The sequence below is a fragment of the Somniosus microcephalus genome, unplaced genomic scaffold (genome assembly GCF_052327205.1).
Source record: "Somniosus microcephalus isolate GS21.2 unplaced genomic scaffold, FLI_Smic_1.0 unresolved_chr1, whole genome shotgun sequence".
NCBI lineage: Eukaryota > Metazoa > Chordata > Chondrichthyes > Squaliformes > Somniosidae > Somniosus > Somniosus microcephalus.
Window position 1 is genome coordinate 70,959,000 of NW_028225179.1, and position 17,500 is coordinate 70,976,499.

Here is a 17,500-nt window from a genome sequence, read left to right on the forward strand (position 1 = left end):
GCCCCTCCAACAGTGCGGCGCTCCCTCAGTACTGTCCCTCCGACAGAGCAGCGCTCCCTCAGTACTGCCCCTCCGACAGTGCAGCGCACCCTCAGTACTGCCCCTCCGACAGTGCAGCGCTCCCTCAGTATTGACCCTCCGACAGTGCAGCAGTCCCTCAGTACTGCCCCAGCGACAGTGCAGCGTTCCCTCTGCACTGACCCTCCGACAGTGCGGTGCTCCCTCAGTACTGCCCCTCCGACAGTGCAGCGCACCCTCAGTACTGCCCCTCCGACAGTGCAGCGCTCCCTCAGTATTGACCCTCCGACAGTGCAGCGCTCCCTCAGTATTGACCCTCCGACAGTGCAGCGCTCCCTCAGTATTGACCCTCCGACAGTGCAGCAGTCCCTCAGTACTGCCCCTCCGACAGTGCAGCGCACCCTCAGTACTGCCCCTCCGACAGTGCAGCGCTCCCTCAGTACTGACCCTCCGACAGTGCAGCACTCCCTCAGAACTGCCACTCCGACAGTGCGGCGCTCCCTCAGTACTGATCCTCCTACAGTGCGGCGCTCCCTCAGTACTGACCCTCCGACAGTGCGGCGCTCCCTCAGTACTGCCCCTCCGACAGTGCGGCGCTCCCTCAGCGCTGCCAACCCAGGAGTGTTGGGCCTGGATACCCAATTCGCCAGATGTGGTTATTGGTTGCTCCTATTGACAATGCTGGCATAGAACCTGGCCCTAAATCTGCTTATTGCTGACAATTTATCTCCTGGGTGAGTCTGTGCATCAAGAGTGGGAAAAGGCCGTCATCACAGGAATATAGGAACAGGTGGAGGCTACGGAACCCCTCGAGCCTGTTCCGCCATTCAGTGAGATCATGGCTGATCTGTGATAACCTGCCTTTGCCCCATATCCCTTAATACCTTTGGTAAACAAAAATCTATCAATCTCAGATTTAAATTTAACAAATGATCCAGCATCAATTGCCATTTGCGGAAGAGAGTTCCAAACTTCTACCACCCTTTGTGTGTAGACGTGTTTCCTAATTTCACTCCTGAAAGGTCTGGCTCTAATTTTTAGACTTTGCCCCCCTAGTCCTAGAATCCCCAACCAGCAGAAATAGTTTCTCTCTCTCTACCCATCAGTTCCCCTTAATATCCTGAAAACTTCGATCAGATCACCCCTTAACCGTCTAAATTCTAGGGAATACAACCCTAGTTTGTGTAATCTCTCCTCATAACTTAACCCTTGGAGTCCGGGTATCATTCTGGTAAACCTACGCTGCACTCCCTCCAAGGCCAATACATCCTTCCTAAGGTGTGGTGCCCAGAACTGCTCACAGTACTCCAGGTGTGGTCTAACCAGGGCTTTGTATCGCTGCAGCATAACTTCTACCCCTCTGTACTCTAGTCCTCCAGATATAAAGGCCAGCATTCCATTAGCCTTTTTGATTATTTTCTGTATCTGTCCATGACATTTTAATGATCTGTGTACCCGGACCCCCCAAGTCTCTTTGGACCTCCACTGTTTTTAGCCTTTCACCATTTCACCTGTTCGATCCTTTTTCGGTCCAAAGTGAATGACCTCACATTTACCTACATTGAAATCCATTTGCCACAGTTTTGCCCATTCACTTAATCTATTAATATCCCTTTGTAATTTTATACTTCCATCTACACTGCTTACAATGCCACCTATCTTTGTGTCATCGGCAAATTTGGATATGTGTCTTTCTATCCCATCATCTAAGTCATTAATAAATACGGTGAATAGTTGAGACCCCAACACAGATCCCTACGGAATACGACTAGTCACATTCTTCCAATTAGTGTACCTCTAGGTTCCTGCCCCAAGCCCCAGACACCAGACTAAGAATCATACAGCACAGGGGGAGGCCATTCGGCCCATCGTGCCTGTGCCAGCTCTTTGAAAGAGCTCTCCTGCTCTTTCCCCATAGCCCTGTTCATTTCTCCCCTTCAAGTATGTATCCAATTCCCTTTTGAAAGTTATTATTGAATCTGCTTCCAATGTCCTTTCAGGCCGTGCGTTCCAGATAATAACAACTCGCTGCGTTTATATAAAAAAAATTCTCCTCATCTCCCCTCTGGTTCTCCCCTGATTATCGACCCTCCTGCCAGTGGAAACTGTTTCACTCTATTTACTCGATCAAAACCCTTCATGATTTTGAACGTCTCTATTAAATCTCCTCTTAACCTTCTCTGCTCTAAGGAGAACAATCCCAGCTTCTCCAGTCTCTCCGCATAACTGAAGTCCCTCATCCCTGGTACTATTCTAGTCAATCTCCCCTTAACCTTCTCTGCTCTAAGGAGAACAATCCCAGCTTCTCCAGTCTCTCCGCATAACTGAAGTCCCTCATCCCTGGAACCATTCTGGTCAATCTCCCCTTAACCTTCTCTGCTCTAAGGAGAACAATCCCAGCTTCTCCAGTCTCTCCACATAACTGATTGCTATGATTAGTCCATTGTCGTTGTATCATGCGACTGCCAGGATGATATTGAGGCATACGGAACCAAGGCAAGTGGATGGAGATAACATACAGATCAGCCATGATCTGACTGAATGGCGGAAGAGGCTCGAGGGGCTGAATGGCCTCCTCCTGTTCCTGTGGTTGGTAGAAGGTGAACCAGAAGGACATTTGTCTTTTTTTCCGTCCAACAATCCCAATGTTGCTGATTGAGTGGGCAAAACTGTGGCAGATGGTGTTCAAAGTGGGCACGTGTGAGGTCATTCACTTTGGACCCAAGAAAGACAGACCAGAGTATTTTTGTAAATGGTGAGAAACGAGGAACTGTGGAGGAACAGAGAGATTTAGGGATCCAAAAATCACTAAAAGCTAGTGGACAGGCACAAAAAATAATTTAAAGAGGCGAACGGGATATTGTCCTTTATCTCAAGGGGGGCTGGAATACAAAGAGGTGGAAGTTGTGCTACAGTTGTATAAAGCTCTGGTCAGACCCTGCCTGGAGCACTGCGTTCAGTTCTGGGCACCGCCCCTCAGGAAGGACATATTGGCCTTGGAGGGGGTGCAGCGCAGATTCACCTGAATGATCCCGGGGCTGAAAAGGTTAAATTACGAGGACAGGTTGCACAGACTAGGCTTGGATTCCCTCGAGTTTAGAAGGATAAGGGGTGATCTAACCGAGGTGTTTAAAATGTTAAAAGGATTCGATAGGGTAGATGAAGAGAAACTATTTCCTCTGGTGGGGGGAGTCCCGAACAAGGGGGCAGAACCTTAAAATTAGAGCCAGGCCGTTCAGGTGTAATGTCAGGAAGCACTTCTCCACACAAAGGGTGGTGGAAATCTGGAACTCTCCCCGCAAAAGGGCTGTGGATGCCGGGGTGTCAATTGGAGCTTTCAAACCTGCGATTGATAGATTTTTGTTAGTTAAGAGTATGCAGGGATATGGAGTTAAGATACAGAACAGGCTGGAGGGGCTGAATGGCCTCCTCCTGTTCCTGTGGGCTGGGGACAACACTCCGAAGGGTAGGCCTCAGCTCGCCCTCAGTAACCAGGGATTTCCTTTCGCTCTGCAGCATCAAGCACGTGGAGATGGCGAATGAAGCGTTGGCTGTGGAAACTCTGCTCATCACCGACGAGCTCTTCAGGTGAGGCTTCATGTGGTGATTTGTGGGTAGTCGTCCCGGCGATGGAGGGGAGCCCGCCATTTTGTCTGTCTTGTCTTTCTAGTGGAAAGGACTTGCACTTCCATAGGGCCTTTCACCTCCTCAGGATGTCCCAAAGTGTTTAACAGCCCCGTGAAGTACTTTTTAAAGTATGGCCACAACTGTAATGTAGGAAACGCGGCAGCCAATTTGTGCACAGCAAGATCCCACAAACGGCAATGTGGTATTGACCAGATAATCTGTTTCTTTAATGATGTTGGTTGAGGGATAAATATTGGCCCAAATACTGGCACTGGGGGATAAAGAGGCAGAGACGGAAACCAAGACTTTCTCGCACCCCGGCGCGCTCTCTCTGACTCCCGCCCCCCCCCCACCCCGGCGCACACGCACCCCCCTTTCTCGCCCCCCGGCACACACGCGCCATCCTTTCTCGCCCCCGGCACGTGCGCCCCCCTTCCCCCCCCCCCCCCCCGGCGCCCTCCTTCTCCACCTCTCACCCCCTCCTTCTCCGCCTCTCACCCCCTCCTTCTTCCTCTCTCGCGCCCTCCCTCTCTCGCGCCCTCTCAGCCCAGAGAGTAGACTGAGAGAACCGAGAGACGAGGACCTTCCATCTCGGAGCGGACCACGGCCCTTGACCTAACACACACACACCTCCAAGCCCCACAGTGGAGTTAAACACGGGCCCAGGTGGGGTGCTGATCTTTTGCTCAAAGGGTTTGGCGCTGCAACAAATCCATTTATCTAAAACCTGCCAGCTTGTTTTCTCGGGGAGAGGGGTGGGGAGAGAGGCGGGGTGGTGGGTAGTGGTTGGGCTCTTTGATTCAGCCACTCTTTGATGTGTCATTGGCACTCGATTGAACGAAAAGGCAAGATTCCCAAGTCCCAACACGATTGATTGCTGCGGTGAGGAAGCCTTGCAGCAGAACAAAACTATTCCTCATTCTCCTTGGGTTATGCACAGTGAGACGGAATTTACAGCACAGAAACAGGCCATTCGGCCCAACTGGTCCGTGCCGGTGTTTATGCTCCACACGAGCCTCCTCCTGCCCCTCTTCATCTCGCTCCATCACCATAACCCTCTGTTCCTTTCTCCCTCATGTGTTTATCTAGCTTCCCCTTAAATGCATCTACACCATTCGCCTCAATGTGGTAGCGAGATCCACATTCTGGCCACTCTCTGAGTAAAAAAGTTTCTCCTGAATTGCCAATTGGATTTATTAGTGACTATCTTACATTTATGGCCCCCTAGTTTTGGTCTCTCCCCACAAGTGGAAACATCTTCTCTACACCTACCCTATCAAAATCCCTTCATAACCTTAATGACCTCGATCAGGTCACCCCCTCACCCTTCTCTTTTCCAGAGAAAAGAGCCCCAGCCTGTTCGATCTTTCCTGATAGTTACAACCTCTCAGTTCCGGGTATTGTCCTTGTAAATCTTCTCCAGCGCCTCTCTATCCTTTTCGGAATATGGAGACTCTTAACTGTGCGCGCAGCACGCCAAGGCGCGATCTAACCAAAGTGTGTGGAGATCATGGCTTAGAAATGTGGGGGTTTAGTGCCGGCCATTGAGGCCCGTATCGCTTGAAGAAACGGCGGCCGACTCGCCTCCGTCCGCTCTCAGCAGGTCCCGCCGCGGCCGCCATTTTCTGCAGGGCGACAGCGCTGCCGCTTCCAGTGCTTGCTGTGGAAACTGGAAATAAGGCAGATCGTGACGTCCGTGAGCGTGCAACGCCGATTTGACGCCATTTTCGCCATCGCCACTCCACTTACCGCCCTCTCTCAATTGCGACCATCTGACCACGCGTTCAGTAGCAGAAAGAAGCCTCCAGCAGAGCTATTTATAGGGATCATCATCAACAACAAATTGCAGCTGACATGGCTTCGCTGTTTTGTCTAACTTTCTGCAACACTTGCAACTTTCTAAACTTTTTTTTAAGTTGCTGCGGTCACGGGCTGCACTTGCAGTCCCCCTCGTGCTCGAGTATCTTCGGGGGAGGGAGCGGAGGCAGCGAAGAAGAGGAGAAGATGCTCGCAGAGGGAGGAGGAGGATTGTATTAGGAGGCTCCGTTTCACCACGGAGGTGGTCACAAAACTCGCCACCTCCTGTTCTTCTTCTTAGGCAGTCCCTCGGAACCGAGGATGACTTGCTGCCACATTAAAAATGTGTTCTTGGACAACGGGGCCCACTTTCCATACCTCGGGAGCCTACTGTCAACAAGGGCAGACGTCGATGACGAAGTCCAACACCGCCTTTAGTGTGCCAGTGCAGCCTTCGGTCGCCTGAGGAAGAGAGTGTTTGAAGACCAGGACCTCAAACCCGGCACTAAGCTCATGGTCTACAGAGCAGCAGTGATACCCGCCCTGCTTTATGCCTCAGAGACATGGACCATGTACAGCAGACACCTCAAAGCACTGGAGAGGTACCACCAACGCTGCCTCCGCAAGATACTGCAAATCAATTGGCAGGATAGGCGCACCAACGTCCGTGTTCTTGCTCAGGCCAACGTCCCCAGCATCGAAGCTTTGACCACGCTCAATCAGCGCCGATGGATGGGTCACATTGTCCGCATGCCCGATACGAGACTCCCAAAACAATCGCTCTACTCGGAGCTCCGGCACGGCAAGAGAGCCCCAGGTGCCCCCGCCACACAGTACTGCCCCCCCCCCCCCCCCCACAGATTCTCAAAATCCACCTCCTGTAACCAGACCTCCAGCCTCCGAGCAGGGCGATTACGGCTCTCCCAGTGACCCTGAAGGTCACTGTGACCCTCAATTTCTTCACCAGTGGCTCCGTCCAGTCTGCAGCCGGAGACGTAGCGAACTTCTCGCAGTTCGCCGTCTGCCGCTGCACCCGGGAGGTCGCTGAGGCTCTCTACGCCAGGAGAAGGGACTTCATTGTCTTCTCTCTGAAGCAGGAGGAGCGCGCAGGTGGCTTTGCCAGGATGGCAGGCTTCCCCGTGTCGCAGGGCGCCATCGACTGCACCCACGTGCCTTTGCGGGCACTGCATACCAATCCCGAGATCTTCCGTAACCGCAAAAGCTATCGCTCACTTAACGTGCAGTTGTGGTGCGACCACTCCCAGCACATCATGATGGTGAGCGCCCGCTATCCTGGCAGCAGCCACGATGCCATCATCCTGCACCAGACCAGTGTGCCAGTACTCTTCCAGCCACCACGTCAAGCCCGAGGGTGGCTGCTCGGAGACAAGGGCTATCCGCTCTCCACCTGGCTGAGGACTCCCCTCCCCAACCCCACCACTCGTGGCCAGCGCTCATGTAATGACAGCCATGCTGCCACCAGGAACATCATTGATCAGACCATTGGGGTGCTCAAGCAACGGTTCCGCTGCCTTGACCGCTCGGGAGGAACCCTCCAGTACTCACCGGAGCGGGTGTCCCATTTCGTGCTGGTCTGTTGCATGCTCCACAACTTGGCCATCGTGAGGGCCCAGCCCTTGCCATCAGGGATTGCGGAACCACCTCAGGAGAGAGGAGGAGGCAGGCACCAAATCCCCGTTCCAGACGGGCTGTCCGTGAACGCCTCATCAGACTCCGATTCCAGTGAAGGAAAGGTCAGACCCCTGTCTGAGTGGCAGCAAGCTGAGCCTGCAGGAGAGCAGTCTGCACTTCCACTGCGGCAGTGCAACGTTGGATCGCTTCCGCCTGTGCTGCAATGGAAGCCGCGACATCATAGAGTCAGAACGGCACAGAAGAAGACTTTTTGGCCCATCTTTGTAGAGCAATCCAGTCAGTCCCATTCCCCCGCTCTATCCCCGTAGCCCTGCAAGTTTATTTCCCTCAAGTGCCTATCCAGCCTCCCCTTGAAAACATTGAGTGTCTCCGCTTCCACCACTTCCATCGGCAGCGAATTCCAGGTCCTCACCACTCGCTGCGTAAAACAGTTTTTCCTCACATCCCCTCTGTATCTTTTGCCCAAAACCTTAAACCTATGTCCTCTAGTCCTTGTACCATCAACTAGTGGGAACAGCCTTTCCCCGTCTAGCCTATCCAAACCCGTCAAAATCTTGTACACCTCTATCAAATCACCCCGCAACCTCCTTTGCTCTAATGAAAACAAATCCAGCTTCTCCAACCTGTCCTTGTCGCTCAGATTCCCCCATCCCCGGAACCATTCTGGTAAATCTCCTCCGCACCCTCTCAAGGGCCTTCACATCCTTCCTAAAATGTGGTGACCAGAACTGGACGCAATACTCCATGGCTGGGTCGACAAGGTCTCTCCTGGAGTTGCCTATCATTTCCATCCTGGAAATCATGGGCTCCAAGCTCAAGAGCTCTCTGGCAGTCTTGCCGTTGCATCTAGCATTTCCGTGTGCATGCCCGTCACCCTTCTTCTGAAGGCCGTCCCATCAAGGTCATCATCTCTGAGTCCTGTGGAGCAGAACTCGCGCGTGAGCTCGCCCTCCGGGGAGCTGGCCACCGAGCTATCCATTCCCCCTTGGCCTGGCTGCAGCCCACTCATGCCCGGTGACTCACCAGGTGCAGATCCCACCTCTGTACTACCCTCTAAATTCCGCGCAGTGCCATTTTCTGAGCTGGTGTCCGATGCAGTCATCGTCGTCTTCTTGTTCGTCTCCTCCTTCCGTTTGGTCAACGTGAGGGACAGGTTGGCCTGCCAGCAGTTCTTGGGCTTCTGAAAGAGAAAGGCACAAGGGTCGGGTTGTGGTGATGGTAGGGGGGGAAAGCAAGGTATCCATGCATACACCATCAGCAGCTTGTAAGTGAGAAGAGATTGTGGGATGAGGGGGAAGCGGGATGTGAGAAGAAGCATTAGGTTTGACCGTACTGTCATCAGTAACGGCGTCACACGTCTCTGCTGGCCACGGCCTCCGTCCCTGCCCCTCCAATAATTACAAGCACCGATTCCTCCACGTCGGTCAAATTCTGCTTTGCCGTTGCTCCCTCATGCTATGTGTCACCTTTGCCTGCAAGAGAAAGGGAAGTGTGTCAGTGAGTGTGGTGCAATGTGCTTGGGTGATGTGCCTGCCATGGTTGAATAGTTGTCCGTGTGTTCAAGGTGTGAGATGTGGGTGTGAGTGCTGCAGCAGTGATAAGGTTGTGAGGGCGAAGTGAGGCCATGATTGTGAGGAATGAGTGGTGATCGGTAGAGCTTGTTGGTGGGTGAGTGAAGCGGGTGTGGAGCATTGAGCAATGTGTGAGGTTTGTGGTGCAGATGGTGGGATGTGGTGTTTGCTGAAGCCTTCACTCACCTTGACCTGCCTTGTGAGGTCATTAAACTTTTTGTCAGTACTGCATCCAGGATCCATGGGACCGCGCTGGCGACGGAGTCTGCAATCTCCTCCCACAACCTTCTGCAAATGGCCTTGGGTAGCCTCCTGCCACCCTGCGGGTACAAGACAGCCCGCCAGCATCTGAGAATCTTCTTGCTCGCTCCCTTGGTTGCTGTGCCATGGCTTGCTCTACAATGATGATGATGAGCTGCTGCTGCAACAAAACACCTCCCCTTTAACTGTGTAGAGGGCCTAGCCCAAATGTTATTGGCCAGTAGATTGACCCGATATTACCCCCCTTCCCCCCCGTTGAGCGCTAAGCCAACCAGTAGCACTTTTGGCGCTGAGATCTGCACTCCAATCATTACAATGAGCAGGCAGCACGAATCTTGCGTGCTGCCTGTACCACTTTGAACATGCGCAGGCAGATAGCGCTGGCCCATGACACCGCCCGCATTCAGGCCTTATCCAATTTCTAGGCCTATAACTGTGCCCAGTACTCTGTGTGATCTAACCAAGGTATATGGCGACTATGGGGGAAAAATTCGTCCCCTTAGCGCCGGGCATTAGTGCCAGTGGATGGCGCTAATGCGGCATTAAGAGCTGTAATGACAGCTCCTGTCGAATCTAGCGGCGCACACCAAATCGGGAAACCCCCCCGTAGCGCTGCCGATAACAGCAATTGCCTGGGACCTCAACGCCAGGGAGATCATGACATCAGTGAGTGTGCAACTCTCACTGAATGCCTGATCTGCCAAATTGCTTCTCGCCACTTACCTCACCGCCTGGAGTTACCAACGACAGGGAGAGCTGGCGTGCAGCACCAGGAAGCCAGCTCCGGGGACGTTATTTAAAGGGATCCGCCCCAATCGCTCGCACCTGACAGGTTAGTGAAGTTTCAGTGCTTGTGTGTTAGTTCCTGATATTGCAACAGTTATATTTAGTGATTTGAAGGTTCTTTGGTATCGGGAGTGTTGTGGCAAGTAGAAAAGTGCAAAATTTATTCTTGAAAGATTCAACCTACAACACTTGCTAAAAGTCATGGGGGCTGTACTGGTAGTCCGCCTCACCTTCCAGGATCTACAGCGGAGGCAATGAGGAAGACAGCAACATGTGTGCAGAGGGAGGAGGAGGAAGAAGACAAGGAACAGGAGGGAGGGAGGAGGCAGCCGGACAGTCGACTTTCAGACTCCGATTTGAATGAATGAAACCCCAGATCCCCGTTGCTCACCACATCCCCATCATACCATCCCTGTGTCATGCCCTATCATGGCGTTCTCCTAGGCGCAAAGGTGAAATGAGAGAGACCACAAAATACTCCAAACTCTATTAATAAATTGATGCATAAACATACCACACCTATCACATGCATTCTAATAACTAATGACCCTTGTGCCTGCTATGGTTGAATAGCTGTCATTGTGTGCAAGGTGTGAGATGTGGGTGTGAGTGTTGCTAGGTAGAGATTGGTGGTGGGTGACTGCTGGGGGGGGGGGGTGGTGCATTGAGCTGTGTGTGAAGCTTGTGTTACAGATGGTGGTATGTAGCATTTGTAGCCTTCACCCACCCTGACCACCTATGTGAGCTCGTTAAACTTCCTCCTGCACTGGGTGTGGGTCCTGGGGACCACAGCGCTGCCCGTGACGTGGTATGCCACCTCCCTCCACATAGTCCGGCAGACTTGTGGCGAGGGCCTCCAACCAGTTGGTACAGGACCGCCCGCTTTCTCTCCACTGCTAAAACCAATACCTCCAAAGTTTCCTTGGAAAACCCCTGGGCCCTCTCCCTGGGGTGGCGATCTGCGATCAGGATTTGTAAACAAGTGCTCCTTCTCCTTGTCCTCCTTCTTATGGTTGTTGGGGCAGCTGTACACCCAACAGTGCTGAGAATGAGGTGCTGCAGCATCAATGGTCCTCCTCTTTAAGCAGTGGAAAAAAGCCCGTGGCAATCATGACTTGCGTTCAGACTACACCCGATATTGGTCCATCTTTTCAGTGTAGCGCCAATGAGCTTGGGTTTTTAGACCAGATTTATGGCTCCAATCATTTTAATGAGTGAGGACGAATTTTGCCTGCAGTCCAGACAATTTTCACCTGGTGCTAATTCACCATTTTTAGTCTAAACACTGCCCATTCCTTGGCTATAACGAATTTCTAGCCCTATAACTGTGCACAGTACTCCTAAGTGTGGTCTGCCGTGTAGTGGTTCAAGGATGGGGGGTGGGGTAACAGAACCAGGTCAAGCAGACATAATTCGTTGACCAGTTTTAAAGTCATGCACCCTTTCCTGATTACTGCACTTGTATCATTGAGCTTGTCGGCCCTGGCTCCGTGGGTCTCACTCTTTTGCCTCTGAGTCAGAAGGTCGTGGGTTCGAGCCCCACTCCAGAGAATCGAGCCCCTTAATCCAGGCCGACAATCCCCGGTTGCCAGTACCGAGGGAGTGCTGCACTGTCGGAGGTGCCGTCCCTCGGATGAGACGTTAAACCGAGGCCCCGTCTGCTCTCTCAGGTGGACGTAAAAGATCCCATGGCACTATTTTGAAGAACAGTGGAATTATCGCTGGTGTCCTGGCCAATATTTATCCCTCAATCATCATCACAAAAACATTATCTGGTCATTATCACATTGCTGTTTGTGGGAGCTTGCTGTGCGCAAATTGGCTCCAAAAGTATTTCATTGGCTATAAAGTGCTTTGAGACATCCGGTGGTTGTGAAAGGCGCTATATAAATGTAAGTCTTTCTTTCCTTCTCTCTCCTCCTGTCTCTCTCTGTCTCTGTCTCTCTGCGCACACACTCTCTGTCTCCCTGTCCTTCCTCGCTCTCCTTCTCCCTCCCTCTCCCTCCCTCTCTCTCTGTCTCTCTCTCTGTCCAGATGGCTTGCATTCCAGATTGCTAAGGGAATTGGGGGAGGAGATCGCAGAAGGGCTTGCCACAATTTTCCAATCTTCCCTAGATGTGGGGGAGGTGCCTGAGGATTGGAAAATGGCAAATGTGACACCATTGTGCAAGAAAGGGTGTAAGGACAATCCTAGCCAGTCAGTTTAACATCAGTGGTGGATCAAGTTTTAGAAACAATAATGAAGGAAAAAATTAACAGGCACTTGGAGAGGTTTAAGCTAATTAAGGAGAGCCAACAGGGATTTGTAAAAGGCAGATCATATTTGACTAATCTAATTGAATTTTTTGATGAAGTAACAGGGAGGATTGATGAAGGGAATGCAATGGATGTTGTCTACATGGATTTTAGGAAAGCGTTTCACAAAGTACCACATAGAAGGCTGGTTAACAAAATTGAGCCTCACGGCATAGGTAGGTCAGTTGCAGCTTGGATAAGGAATTGGCTTAAGGACAGTAAACAGTGAATTGAGGTAAATGGCTGTTTTTCAGACTGGAGGATAGTAGACAGTGGTGTTCCCCAAGGGTCAGTGCTGGTGCGACTGATTTTTTTGATATATATAAATGACCTTGATATTGGAATACAAAGAAGAATTTCTAAATTTGCAGATGACGCCAAACTTGGGGGTGTGGCAAACAGTGAGGATGATACCAATCGACTTCAACAGGACATAGATAGGCTAGCAGAATGGGCAGACAAGTGGCAGATGGAATTTAATACAGAGATGTGTGAGGTGATGCATTTTGGCAGAAGGAACAGGGAGAGGCAATTTACACTTAATGATACAGTTTTAAAGAGTGTGCAGGGACAGAGGGACCTGGGAGTTAATGTGCATAAGTCCCTGAAGGTGGCAGGACATTGAGAGAGTGGTTAGCAAAGCATATGGGATTTTGGGATTCATAAATAGAGGTATTCAGTACAAAAGTAGAGAAGTTATGCTGAAACTTTATAAAGCACTGGTTAGGCCACAACTGGAGTATTGCAGACACTTCTGGTCACCACACTTTAGGAAGGATGTGAAGGCCCTTGAAAGGGTGCAGAGGAGATTTACCAGAATGGTTCTGGTTGCTGACGGAAGTGGTGGAGCGGAGACACTCAATGTTTTCAAGGAGAGACTGGATAGGCACTTGAGGGAAATAAACTTGCAGGGCTACGGGGATAGAGCGGGGGAATGGGACTGACTGGATTGCTCTACAGAGAGCCGGCACGGACTCGATGGGCCGAGTGGCCTCCTTCTGTGCCGTTACGACTCTATGACTCTCTCTCACTCTCTGTCTCACTTTGTCTGTCTCTCTCTTTCCCTCTCTTTCGATATCCGTGTTTATAACAGGATGTGAACCAGTTTTCCTGCTGTGTGTGGCTCAGTACCACACCAAGTGCGATCAGCTAACTCAGCCCTCGGCCAGGGATAGAGCCTGGGCCCCTCTTGCCCAGTGTGTGCCCTTTGAGAACAATCCTTTTGTACATCTGGGACCCTTTGCGGAGTTAATCGTACGCCAGCTTGCTGACATCACCCAGACTGGCACTAACTTGTACCATCTGTCATGATGTCACCCTCTGGGTTAAAAACAAATGTCTTTTATTTTCCAAACCCAAACACGGGCTCCTCCAGCCCTCATGCTTTCTGACTATTCAGTGTTCGAAGGCCCCTCTCTCCCCAACCTGAACCGTATCCAGGAGTCAAGACAATCAGGCATGCAAGCCTTGTTAGGTCTGTGGGGGTGGGGGGGGAGGGGGCGTCTGAATGGACTCCTGGGGGGGCGATTTTGCCGGTGCTTGGGTCGGGTTTGGAGGCGGGACTGCTGGTAAAACCAAAAAGATTGGCAGTGGGTCCCGAACCCGCTTCCAACCCGCCTCCATCAATCTTCCCGATTTACGCAAGGACCAAACTCCTAGTGGCGGGAAGAGGATTATAGCCACTTAACTGCTTGTTAACAGGTAGTTAACAGATAGTTAACAGGCTTTTTCCAATTTTGACACTTCTACTGTGGGCTTCCCGACTTCGGGAAACCCCGCCAGGGTAGGTGTGGCGTGCTGTTGGTCTACTGTAATGTTTGTGTATAGATGACAGCTGCAGAAGTGGTGTGAAGCATCCAATGGGACACTGGCGAGTTGCAGAGGTAAGAAAATGTTGGGAAAGTCATTTTTAATGTGTTCAGAATTTTCTGTACGTGACAAGCTTTGAAGTGTTTGTGTAGTCCCACCTCATTGGGAGAACCTCTCTCACCAGCGACAGATCGCTTCTGTAACCTCACCTGCAGCTGCCATCGGTTTTAGCTTAAGGAGAGAGTCACTGGAGATCCTGGGTGCAAGGGCTCACAGTGATTGTCAGTGTTTGCAGCACCTCAATGCTGTCAAACACTGAAAAAAACCATCTGTCAAAAAGAAATGTTGGTGGTCCCTTTAAGAAAACCGGCAGATGTCGCGTCATCAACTGACGTCATCTGACACCGGCTTTCTCTTAATTGGGGGGAGTCTGAATGGACTCCTGGTGTCAGAATCCCAGATGTAACGGTGTGTGTGGGGGAGTCTGGATGAACTCCTGGTGTCAGAATCCTCACGAGGTCCTTACACAACCCCGTAAGAAAGATTTGCCTTTTGACAACGCCTTTCACATCCTCAGGACGTCCCAAACCGCTTCACAGCCAGTGAAGTACTTTTGAAGTGCGGTCACTTTTCTAATGCAGGAAACGCGGTAGCCAATTTATGCACAGCAAGCTCCCACAAACGGCAATGTGATAATGACCAGACAATCTGTGTCTATTCAGGGATTAAATATTGGCCCTGGGACACCGGGGAATATATCCCTGCTCTTCTTCCAAATAGTGTTCTGGGATCTAACGTTCACCCGAGAGGGCAGACAGGGCCCTCAGGTTTAACGTCTAATCCGAAAGATGGCTCCTCCGACAGTGCAGCGCTCCCTCAGTACTGATCCTCCGACAGTGCAGCTCTCCCTCAGTACTGATCCTCCGACAGTGCAGCTCTCCCTCAGTACTGATCCTCCGACAGTGCAGCTCTCCCTCAGTACTGACCCTCCGACAGTGCAGCTCTCCCTCAGTACTGATCCTCCGACAGTGCAGCTCTCCCTCAGTACTGATCCTCCGACAGTGCAGCTCTCCCTCAGTACTGATCCTCCGACAGTGCAGCTCTCCCTCAGTACTGATCCTCCGACAGTGCGGCTCTCCCTCAGTACCACCCCTCCGACATTGCGGCGCTCCCTCAGTACCGCCCCTCCGACAGTGCGGCGCTCCCTCAGTACCGCCCCTCTGACAGTGCGGCGCTCCCTCAGTACCGCCCCTCCGACAGTGCAGTGCTCCCTCAGTATTGCCCCTCCGACAGTGCGGCGCTCCCTCAGTACCGCCCCTCCGACTGTGCGGCGCTCCCTCAGTACTGCCACTCGGACTGGCAGCTGGGGAGTGTCGGCCTAGATTTTAGTGCTCAAGTCCCCTACATTCACTGTACTGGGAGGGATGGGGGAAAACTCAGTAAATCCTTCTGATAATCCTTTGTCCTTTCTCTTCCCGAACAGGAGCCAAGACATAGCCCAGCGCAGTCGCTACGTAAGGTTGGTGGACAGCATTCGGGACAATGGAGGCACAGTGAGGTGAGGATCCTCTCTGCGGAAGTGGGGGGAGGGGGGTTGGTGGGAGTGTGATCGGGGTCAGGCGCGGAGGAGGACAGAGGATCAGAGGGACCTTGGTGTGCATCCCTGAAGGCAGCAGGACAGGTAGATAAGGTGGTTAAAAAGGCTAATGGGATACCTGCCTTCATTAGCCGAGGCATAGAATATAAGAGCAGGGAGGTTATGATGGAGCTGTACAAAACGCTAATTAGGCCACAGCTGGAATACTATGTGCAGTTCTGGTCGCCACACTATAGGAAGGATGTGATTGCATTAGAGAGGGTGCAGAGGAGATTCACCCGGATGTTACCTGGGCTGGAATGCTTCAGCTATGAAGAGAGACTGGACAGGGCTGAGGTTGTTTTCCTTAGAGCAGAGAAGGCTGAGGGGGGACCTGATTGAGGTGTACCAAATTATGAGGGGCATAGATAGGGTAGATAGAAAGGAACTTTTCCCCTTAGTAGAGGGGTCAATAACCAGGGGGCATAGTTTCAAGGTAAGGGGCAGGAGGTTTAAAGGGGATTTGAGGAAAAACTTTTTCCACCCAGAGGGTGGTTGGAATCTGGAACTCACTGCCTGAAAGGGTGGTAGAGGCAGGAACCCTCACAACATTCAAGAAGCATTTAGATGAGCACTTGAAACGCCACTGCATACAAGGCTATGGACCAAGTGCTGGAAAATGGGATTAGAATAATCAGGGCTTGATGGCCGGCGCAGACACGATGGGCCGAAGGGCCTCTTTCTGTGTTGTATAACTCTATGACACTATGGGGGTCAGGCAATGGGCTCTCCCGTGATCGCGCAGTGGGGTAAAGCTGGAGGGGGCAATTGCCCTCCTCCCCCACCCCGTGGCCTCTGCAGGTCCACCATTGACCAGAAAACATTGTCCTCGGAGTGGGTGCAGCACAGATTCACCAGACTGATGCCAAGTGTTGGAGGATCTCTGGTTACAACAAAAGAACCAGAGGCGACATGAGGAAAAGCATTTTCACGGAAGGAGTGGTTATGATCTGGAACGCGCTGCCTGATGTGGTGGTGAAGGCGGATTCAATAGTAGCCTGCAAAAGGGATTTGGACAAATCTTTGAAGGAGAAAACATTGCAGGGATGCAGGGAAAGAGCCGGGGAGAGTGGGACTAACGGGATTGCTCTTCGAAAGAGCCGGCACAGACCCGATAGACTGAATAGCCTATTCTGTACTGTAGTATGCTATGATTCTATGAACTCAAAAAGGGTGGAAGTTATGCTGCAGTTGTACAAAGCTCTGGTCAGACCCCGCCTGGAGTTACTGTGTTCAGTTCTGGGCCCCGCCCCTCAGGAAGGATATACTGGCCTTGGAGGGGGTGCAGCGCAGATAGACCAGAATGTTACCAGGGCCAGAAGGGTTAAATTACGAGGACAGGTTGCACAGACTAGGCTTGGCTTCCCTCGAATGTTGAAGATTAAGGGGTGATCTATTCGAGGTGTTAAAGACGATTAAAGGAGTTGATAGGATAGATGGAGAGAAACTATTTCCTCTGGTGGGGGGGGAGTCCAGAACAAGGGGGCAGAACCTTAAAATTAGAGCCAGGCCGTTCAGGGGTGATGTCAGGAAGCACTTCTTCACACAAAGGCCAGTGGAAATCTGGAACTCTCTCCCCCCCACCCCCCCCCCCCCGCCCCTCCCCAAAAGGCTGTGGATGATGGGGTTCAGTTGGAGCTTTCACAACAGATTGATAGATTTTTGTTCAGTAAGGGTATCGAGGGATTTGGAGCAAAGGCAGGTAAATGGGATTAAGATACAGATCAGCCATGAGCTCATTGAATGGCAGAACAGGCGAGAGGGGCTGATTGGCCTCCTCCTGTTCCTATGTTCCTTCCTATCTTTCTTCCTGCCCATCTTCCTTCCCTCCCTCCCTCCCATTTTCCTTCCCACCCTTGCCCCCATCTTCCTTCTCTCCCTTCCTCCCATCTTCCTTCTTTCCCTCCATCCCATCTTCCTTCTCTCCCTCCCTCCCAGCTTCCTTCTCTCTCTTCCCCTCCCCTTCTCTCCCTCCCATCTTCCTTGTCTCCCTCCCTCCCTCCCATCTACCTTCCCTCCCTCTCTCTCTACCCTCTGCCTCCCTCCC

The 17,500-nt window shown here is 51.8% G+C and overlaps 1 protein-coding gene across 3 annotated transcripts in view; it reads left to right on the plus strand.

The window, feature by feature from the left end:
• Positions 1–17,500, plus strand: part of pelo (pelota mRNA surveillance and ribosome rescue factor) — a 65,647-nt gene that overhangs the window by 44,418 nt on the left and 3,729 nt on the right. For all 3 annotated transcript variants that reach the window (XM_085974625.1, XM_085974627.1, XM_085974626.1), the window contains exons 10-11: positions 3,535–3,606; positions 15,301–15,375. In XM_085974625.1, coding sequence (XP_085830751.1) covers positions 3,535–3,606; positions 15,301–15,375 — 147 coding nt within the window. The remainder of the gene's footprint in view (positions 1–3,534; positions 3,607–15,300; positions 15,376–17,500) is intronic.